The 9,806-nt window shown below is 43.4% G+C and overlaps 1 protein-coding gene across 1 annotated transcript; it reads right to left on the reverse strand.

Annotated features, from left to right (window-relative positions):
- Positions 1 to 1,671: 1,671 nt before the first annotated feature.
- LOC143287142 (G-protein coupled receptor dmsr-1-like) lies at positions 1,672 to 8,159 on the reverse strand. The gene is made up of 2 exons (XM_076595087.1): positions 7,689 to 8,159; positions 1,672 to 2,316 (listed from the first exon to the last, which is right to left on the reverse strand). The coding sequence occupies exons 1-2, from the start codon at positions 8,157 to 8,159 to the stop codon at positions 1,672 to 1,674; spliced, it is 1,116 nt and encodes a 371-aa protein (XP_076451202.1).
- Positions 8,160 to 9,806: the final 1,647 nt, after the last annotated feature.

A 9,806-nucleotide genomic window follows, 5' to 3' on the forward strand; every position in this document is an offset into this window, starting at 1 on the left:
ACTGTTTTTGGCATCCGAAACAAAACGCAACATCTTTTTTCTTTCTTTTTTTTGTGCGCGGAGCAAATGTGTCATCTTATGAATCATGTGGTGACGCTGACAATACAACGACGTGCACACTTATGTTCACGTCACATAGAACTGCGCATTGACGTCAGAAGAAACTCTGCTAAAACTGAAGCAAGACTGGTCACCACACACTGGAAGAAGGCTTATAGAGAAGAAGGTGGGCTAAGGGGGCAGAGGCGTGTAGCGTGTGGGTGTGGAAAGGGAGACATGGACGGCATGAAACGTAGGGGGGGGGGGGGGGGGGGGAGTAAAATCAAACTGTCAGTTATTGTCGCTTCAGTCCGTCTGTCCCCCACACTGAAATGCCAAGCAGATCACCTGGGACTGGGGGTGGCAACAGAACAAACAGCAACAGACACCACAGCGGGTCTGACCTGATGCCAAAGTGCAATGCTACGAAATCAGCAACACCACCACCCCACATCTTGGGTGAAAGTCCACTTCTGGTTGGATGGAATACTCTGATACAGCACACACACAGAGACAGACAGACAGAGGTGGGCAGGCGACGAAGAGGGAGATAAGAGACAAGGCCTTCAAGACTTACTTGTGATGCACACTTTTTTTTCATGAAAGGAATCATGAGATAAAAAAAAAGAGAAGAGAACTGATCGTTTAAAATCCTTTTAGTATTAGATATGGCTAAGCTGGGAGCGGGATTGAACCACACAAGTTATGCTCGGAAGCAAGAAGATTTACCACAGGGCCAGAACACATCTGACCACTAACATCCATTTGCGCAATAAACTGATTACTCTATCGAGGAGATAACACCATTTGAATCATGTCGTTTTGAAGTATATCGATTATACAAGATTTTCGCAACGTTCGCATTAAAGGAGACGTTGCCATCGCCTCAGGCACACCGCAACATGTTGCCGTTTTCTCCAGATCTGCGCTGACACGTGTTCGCTAAATGAAACTGAGTAAGTTCTGCCTTAGAGGTGCCATCGATTTATTTTTTTATGTTCATTCTAATCAATTCAGCATCCACTTAAAAAAAATTCATATGCAGTAAAAACGTCAAAAGTGTTGTTAGTGTCATGCTATGTGTTTTGTCCTGACATTGTATTTCTTTTCTTCAAATCGCAAACACGAAAAACGAGGTCATGTCATCTTCAAACCCAAACAAATGTTCAGGCAACTAACTGGGAGGAGTCCAATATTTTTTTTGGATCCGGAACCTCAACAAAATATGTTGCTCATGGTCCAGACATACAACAGTCTGGAAGATTTACAACCTATCACTGGTACAAGTGTTAAAAAAACAACAACAAACAAATCACTGTGTTTATTACAAATTTGGCATTGACAAAGTATTTCCAGAGTAAATTATGTTGTTAAACAGTAAGAGGTAGACTAAAATATTCATCATAAAAGTGACGTATCAAACCACGGGTTCTTCTTCAGGCAACTGATATTTGAGTAACAGAAAGATACAGAGTACAAACTTTTTAAAGAACTTCTTAAAGTTTAACACACACACACACACACACACACACACAACTGAAACACGGGGTTATTACTTAGACTCACTTCATTTACGCATGTGAGTTTAAAAATTTTAAAAATAAAAAAAAGGTTGCCGCGATCACATCCTTATCACTCTGCCCCTGTCGTCCGCGTGCGCGGATCGCGCAACGTCATCTTTTCTGACGTCATGGACTCACTGTTCACGGGCTTCAGATGCACGCGCCGCCGGAGATACATCTGCGCGAAGCGGGTACGGAACTGCTGACTCATGATGCAATAGAGCACAAAGTTGACAGCGTTGTTGAGCAAGGCGATGAAGTCCATCAGGTCGCCCAGCGTCATGTAGACACGGTTGTAGAAGTTGGGCACGGTGGCGCTGAGCAGGATGAGCACGCCCTGAGGCAGCTCCGTGATGAGAAACAGAACGATCACCACCAGCAGCATCCTGGTCGTTGTGGCCTGCTTCGACCTTTTGGAGGTCTTGCTGCACGAAGACGTCGCCAGCCTTCTCCGGCGACTCCGGCCCTGTACAGTCAGCGTATAGACGAGGGAACCGCTGAAGATGAGGATGAGGATGCAAGGGATCAGCTTGGCCACGACGGCATAGGTGACGACATTGACGAGGACGATGGTCTTGGTGCGGTTGGTGGCCAGCTGAAGGTCCTGGATGGTATAGAAGCTGGCGTTGGCAGTGTTGACAGGCTCCAGCTGGTTGGTGATGTAGTTAGGGATGAGCACCACGCAGGACAGCACGTACACCGACATAGTGACGATCTGCACCGGAAGAGAATTGGGAAGGTAAGCATTGTCATACTGACATCAAGTTACATGGGAACAGAGTAGCATGAGTATGTGTCTGTTCGAGTGGATACAGGCATACACAGACAGACAGATGTCCCCCCCCTTCCCCCCCCCATACCCCTCCCACAACTTTGACACTGTCAGTGAACGGTGGCTAATGATTGAATCAGGGTGACGCCTTTGTGTCAGAAGAAGCACGATTTATGTTCAGTCGCCTCTGCCATCTGTTTTGAATGAAGACAACATTTACAGCACTGGAGAGTAATTGACGCTGTTTAAAGTAAGAGAAGTCCGTAACGTGGCGAATACAATTTAGATGACAATGAATTTTGTGTGGAATGTGCGCCAGAGAGTGATGGATACCCTGAAAAAAGAGATGGTAGTGCTTAAACTGCCATGCAGCGAGCTTGCTGACCGAAAAACATGTTCTGTGAAATATCGCTTTTATGCCCCGTTATCAAACATCCATTTTGAGGCAACAGGAATTCTTTGCATTATCTGTCGTGCGAGATGAAATGGCTCAAGTGACTGAAAATGCACACCATTGATCTTAGTTTTCTTTTGTTAAAAAAAAAAAAAAAAAAAAAAAAAAATCAAAAAAATCACACAGTTACTTTAACGTTTTGTCAGTTTCTGGACTGACTGAAAAATGATAGAAGGAAGGATGTCAACACTGTGCTGATTTGACTTGAAATGCAGATTTTCTGCTGTTTGCCTCAGACAGGAAAACGAAAATAGATACAGATTCAATAAACCCAAACCAAGTATTCAAGCATACCAGGAGGAAATTTTAATTTAAAAAAGCACACTGCCTAGAATTAAGACTAAAATTAATGACTTTGAAAGGAAGCTGATCAATATTATTCATTGTTGATCGAATGACCGAAAAATAAGTGAATAAATAAATAAGACATAAATAAGCAACTGTGTACATTATGAAATATGAGTGACTGATGGATGGTTGTTGATGTTTATACATGAGTACTGGACTAAGTACTCTACTTATATATCAAAAGTGTTACAAAATGCCCTGTTTTGTAAAACAGGTAAAAGCGCTGGTCATTGTCATCGGTCTCCTAACCCCGTGTGGAGTTTTGGAAGCACCACTGATTACTCTGGTAATCTCCCATCATCTGTCTCGGTTGTGGACTGCTCCTTGCGACTCGGCGAAAGACAGGCCTGTCCACTCCCGGATGTTATCTTCCCACCTCTTCTTCTGTCTGCCTCTTCGTCTTCCTCCTGGCACTGTGCCTTGCGGGATGGTTTTTGTCAGGCCTGACGATCTCGTCACATGTCCATACCACATCATGTTCTTTTCTTCACAATGCTAAGCAGACTGTCAGGTGCTTCAAAGGTTGTAGTTATTCTGTTTCTGATCTCATTTGTGATGTGATATATGTGCGAGAAGCTCAGGATCTTACGGTTGCATCTCATTTCAAGGGCTTCAGTGCGTCTCTGGAGGTCAGCAGTGAGGGTCCAGAATTCACAAGAGCACAGAAGAACCGAGCTAACAAGTGAACGCATGAGTTTGATTAGAACTGGCGCCGGTACTGACAAGATGATTAGCGAAATGTTCAGAAAACGAAAAAAGATACTTTTATTGTAAAACTTTAAATAAGCTTTTGGAAAAGGAAATGCTTCCAAAACAAAACAAAACAAACAAACAAACAAAACAAACAAACAAAGAGAGAAAAAAAGGCGCAAATTCATTATAGTTTCAATTCACAAGAAAGGTCACACAAATCTGCCCGACAATTACCATGCTATTCCTTTAACGAGAGTAGAAATGATATTTTGAGCAGGAGACTCACACGTTCGACAGAAAGAGAAGAAAACGTGGGAGAAGAGCAAGTAGGATATAGCACCACTGACCATATTTTTACTTTGCCTTCTATTGTGCAGAAATGTTCAGCGAAAATTTCAAAGCTTTATGAAGCCTTCTTCGATTTCCAGAAAGCTTTCGGCAAAGTAAATAGAAACGTTCTCTAGACGGTGTTAAATAAAAACGGTAATGATGGCAAATTAAATAGGACACTGCAAGGAATTTACGATCAACAAAAGCATGAGTGAAGGATTGACATTCCCTAGAGAGGTTCAACAAGACTGTTATGTTCACATTCTGCATTGTTGAATTCGCATTAAAGCTAATCAAAAAGGGTACACATTAGGTTCACCTGGTGAAATAAAACTGTTTGTGCTTTTGTTTGCAGATGACTTCATACTGTTATCAGACACTGTAATAGAGCTCTAGAATCATTTGAACAATCTTAGAAGTGAGAGTGATAGATTACAATTTGAAGTTAATTTTGATGAAACAATTGTGATTTCTCACAAAAGTGGTTCGATCGAGTCTGGGAAAGCTAGACACATAAAAATGAAAAAAAAAAAAAAAAGAAAAAAAAAGAAGAAAGAAATTAACAAATAGGTTTAAAAACCTAGGTGTGATATTTACTGCACAGTCGAGTGTAAATGCTTCTTTCTCTGACATCAGCAGAAAAGGTGATACGGGCGTTATGGAAATCCAAAAATCATCAAGAAAATCGCACACAATAGATCCATTTTTATGTCGGAAAATTTATAATACGCAAACTAGACCAATCTTAACCTACGTTTCGGAGATATGGAAATGAGAATACTTAACACAAGTATACCTTTGCCATTAAACTTAATGGCTGATGAAGACGAACGCATACACATGCACGACCACTTGCGTGCGTATCCCCTTTACTCCATCATTTGTTTCTCTCTTTCTTTACATTCCATCAAAAAACTATCATACGTGTACAAAATCTCTAGTTATTTTCTTGTGTATGTGTTCATGGAGTCAGTTCCGCTTGTCTTTGTATACCTGGGAATGCAAACAAGACTTCACACTAATAATAGTTTTTACAGGCACATTGGCCGAGTGGTCACGGCGTTGGATTCTGTCTAGTGGGGTTCCTAGCATCGTGGTTCAAATCCCGATAGCGTCTGGTGGGTGAAGATGGAGATTTTTCCCGTCTTCATTTTCAACATGGATTCCGATCAGCCAGTGTCAATTTTTGTTCACGTGTTCACAAATGCAGAAGAAGAAACACGGAAACTAAAGGCCCGCACAGAAAGTCTTCTGCCTCAGTGCTGTGGGGGCAAGAAACACGGTAACTAAAGGCCCGCACAGAAAGTCTTCTGCCTCAGTGCTGTGGGGGCAAGAAACACGGAAATGAATAGGGTTTGGTGGATATTTTGTGTCATTTGTGCAATTGATAAACCGTTCTTTTGTATTTTCCTCTCCATACTGTCCCCCTTTGTTTTCTTTTGTGTGTCTTTTCTTGTTTGTCTTGTTTTATCATGTACTGTCAAAAATTAAGAATGAAAATAATAAGTTTAAAAATATTTGAAAAAGTTTGTTGTGGTAACTCTTACCAGACGTGGACTTAATGTCAGTCCACTGGAATCAAGGAGTGAAAGTGACAAACATACGGTGAAAGGAAGTCGTTTCACTGGCGAGGAAGCTGAACTTGGATAATTTTTTTCTGCTTTATGTTGTCTGTGCCAATTAGACAAATGATGATGAAGAGAGAACCCATCCATGTCAATCTTACTGAAAAATGGAATAAGTGGACAAAATGTGACACAATACGACAGCCTGGGAACTGGAAAGAAAATAAAACAAACAAACCCCAAACCACCATGTATTAACAATGATTTGCTATTTATGGACGACATTACGGTTGATAATCGTACAAAAATACGCCTATTCAGCATGTGGCAAGTTTAATGCCAGATCAACTGTTAAATGATTGCCTCAAATGAAAGTGCTAACTCAACACATGCCGATGAAGCAATATTTTTCCTTCCTCCTCCTAACAGTTGTGATTTTATCATCATCTTGCAAAGTAGAAATCTCCTTTTGCTTGTCAATTCATTGTCGTATATAACGTCTTTTGTCTATGCTTGGGCATGCATGTTATCTTGGGAATACAGTACACCAGTATACTGATTCCTGTTCTTCGCCCATGGCGTTCTCCAAGATTTTTTTCTATACCATCCGTGCTCAACGCATGATCATGATGTTCATCAACAAAGTAACATAATCTTAATGAAGACGATGACTTCAACTATACTGAAACTGATAATGACGAAAATTACGGTCATGACGACGATGATAATGTTGACTGCCGCAGCACAGTCAGTAACGATGATAACAATAATAATAAAGCTGATAAGGCTGTGATTATGATGACAATATTTTCATATATATATATATATTATATATATATATATATATATATATATATATGTGTGTGTGTGTGTGTGTGTATATTTGTATTTCTTTTTATCACAACAGATTTCTCTGTGTGGAATTCGGGCTGCTCTCCCCAGGGAGACCACGTCGCTACACTACAGCGCCATCCATTTTTCTTGTTGTTTTTTTTCCTGCGTGCAGTATTATTTGTTTTTCCTACCGAAGTGGATTTTTCTACAGAATTTTGCCAGGGACGACCCTTTTGTTGCCGTGGGTTCTTTCACGTGCGCTGAGTGCATGCTGCACACGAGACCTCGGTTTATCGTCTCATCCGAATGACTAGTGTCCAGACCACGACTCAAGGTCAAGTGGAGGGGGAGAAAATATCGGCGGCTGAGCCGTGATTCGAACCAGCGCGCTCAGATTCTCTCGCTTCCTAGGCGGACGCGTTACCTCTAGGCCATCACTTCACACACGGCTATGATTATCGTTAATTTTGTTAATGATATGAATACTTATACAGCGCCGATCCTTGGTCGGAGACCAAGCTCTAAGTGCCTTACAAACATGGAGTCATTTGCACAACAGGCTGCCTACCTGGGTAGAACCGACTGACTGCTGCCATTGGGTGCTCATCATTTGTTTCCTGGGTCACTCAATCAGGTTTTAGTCACTCACACATACACACTCATAGAGACATGTAAACATTTTACGAGAATGGCCGTTTTGATTATTTACCCCGCCATGTAGGTAGCCGTACTCCGTTTTCAGGGATGTGCATGCCGGGTATGTTCTTGTTTCCATAATCCACCAAACGCTGACATGGATTACAGGTTCTTTAACGTGCGTAGTTGATCTTCTGCGTGCGTATACACACGAAGGAGGTTCAGGCACTAGCAGGTCTGCACGTAAGCTGACCTGGGAGATCGGAAAAATCATTCGTTACCCACCAGGTGCCCGTTACCGAGATTCGAGCCCGGAACCCTCAGATTGAATGTCCAACGCTTAAAGCACTCGCCTATTGTAGCCATATCTTCTTTGCCATTTAATGTTACTAACACTGAGCTTTGAAGAAAAGGACGGCAAGTAATCAGACATGACAGTCACAACGACCCATTACCTTGACGTGTCGAATCCTCCTCTCCTTGGCCACGGGCCCCCGGCTGGTGGACCGCATCTGCACGAAACGCACGGCGGCCAGCGCCACGCCGATCCAGATGGAGATGGTGTGTGTGGTGGCCACGAAGTTGATCATCACCAGCATGTACAGGATCCACCCGAAAGAGAAGCGCTCCGGGTGGGTGACGGGGCTGGCTGGGGGGCAGTAGAAGTTGGCAGCGAAGGGGATGTAGGGCAACATGGTCAGGATGTCAGCCACGGCCAGCCACATGAGCAGGATGTTGGTCGGGGTCCGCATGTCCTTGCGCATCAGAATTGTGATGTTGAAGAAGTTGGTGAAAATGCCGAAGATGCAGACAACGATGCTGGCGTAGCCGTGGAAACTTTGGAACCAGGCGTGGAAGGTGATGAGGGTGTCAGTGGTGGGGGTCAGGTCCCTGTACTCACCCTCTCCGTTGGCGTCGGCAGACATGATGGTGGAGTGTCTGGGACAGTGACCTGTGTAGACTTGCCTTCGTGCACAAGGACTTTGAAGAGTGTGGAAATGTTAGCTTAGTCTCATGCAGAGAGTGGAAATGTTAGCTTTGTCTCCTTCGCCGTGTAAAGATGTCAACATAGTCTTTTGTAGGTTGTTGAGATATTAGCCTAGTTTCATTTACAGCGTTTAGATCTGTCTCTTCAGCCTATGGAGGCGATGTTTATTTCATCTCCATCAGTGAAAGGCTAGAGAGACTGGAAAGCCACCAGCGTCCCTCGGAGGTGCCGCCTGTGCAGACTGAACCTTTTACCTTGTTATGCCAGGGGGTCGGAGACGTTAGTCTTGTCTCCCTCACAGTCTCTTTCCTCCCACCGAAACGCCACAGCAATCCGCTAACACAGAAATGTCTTTGAACAAGGAGCTAAGACTGATTCATTGTTTGTTCGCTTTGACTACATACTACATAATAAGGCAGGAATAACAGCACAGTTCAAGACCCCTTTCATTCGCAAAAAGAGCACAAATTGCAAAGTTGTCGGTATTGTACGGAAAGACGAAAACGAAGGCAGTTATGAAAAAATGACCCCCACCCCCACACCCCGAACAAAAACAACAACGAAACAGCCCCCACCCCCTAAATGAAAAGATAAAAAAACAAAAAGAAAAACAAACACAAACCGATTTATTCAAGCAGCATGACAGCGTCAACAAAGCGAAAACACAGTCACTGGATTCCTGCCTCGAACAATACCACTTATTAGAAAACAAAGTACAGCATGTGAAGCATTAAGAACACCGTCATGTCAGCAAATATGTCACATAAAAACACGATAGATGACGAATTAAATGACACGCTCTTGACTCCCACGCCTAAGACACCCTGACTTCAGCTCGGCCTTTATGACCTATCTTGGGTTTCTTTCTTGCCGTATTCTTTCGAATGAAACAACTTAAAAAACAAAGATGAAAGAAGAAAAAAAACAAACAGAAGAAAATGTATATTGCAGATTAGTCAGCAGCAAAAGAGCAACACGCAGGTGTGTCCGTTATCTTTCACCCACTGGGATTATATTCTTTCTGTGCTTTGGTTCAGTGGATAAAGAAGGAACAAAGCCAACACCGTACAGACGCACACTAACAAATCAAGTGATCTGCCTCGAACGCCGATCTCCCCCAGCCATGTCAGCGACGATCAGATAAAACGAAAAGCAGATCGTCTCGAACCAGAACGAAATAGGAAAGGCGTAGAGACGCCTGTCTGCTTACGTGCGTGCGTGCGTGCGTGTGTGTTTGTGTGTGTGTGTGTGTGTGTGTGTGTACGTGCGTGCGTGCGTGCAATTCAGCCTCTGAGTGAAGGCTGCTGATGTTCTTTTTCATGCCACATGCGGCGACGGACAGTTGATGCAGCAGACTGGCTGTGTGTTTGTGTGGACAGAAGGGAAAACTGGTTGGCACACGACGGACATACGTTGCCAAGCAGTGGACATCGCTGACTTCCCTCGCTGACGTCGTCTCTCTGCTGTCGTGTGTCACAGGGTTAATCTGGCTGTGTGCAAAACCCACAGGAGAAAGGTGGCGCTGCACGTCTTGCTTCCAGTCACTGGATTCTGAAACACAATAATACTGTAGTAAGTAGTGGTG

Source organism: Babylonia areolata, chromosome 11 (genome assembly GCF_041734735.1).
Source record: "Babylonia areolata isolate BAREFJ2019XMU chromosome 11, ASM4173473v1, whole genome shotgun sequence".
Taxonomy (NCBI): domain Eukaryota; kingdom Metazoa; phylum Mollusca; class Gastropoda; order Neogastropoda; family Buccinidae; genus Babylonia; species Babylonia areolata.

Excerpts from the sequence above, each read along its gene's own strand:
- LOC143287142 (XM_076595087.1), bottom strand. The coding sequence starts at position 8,159 with ATGTCTGCCGACGCCAACGGAGAGGGTGAGTACAGGGACCTGACCCCC. Across the intron at positions 2,317-7,688 it reads GGAGGATTCGACACGTCAAG|ATCGTCACTATGTCGGTGTA; the intron begins GTAATGGGTCGT and ends CTTCCGGTGCAG.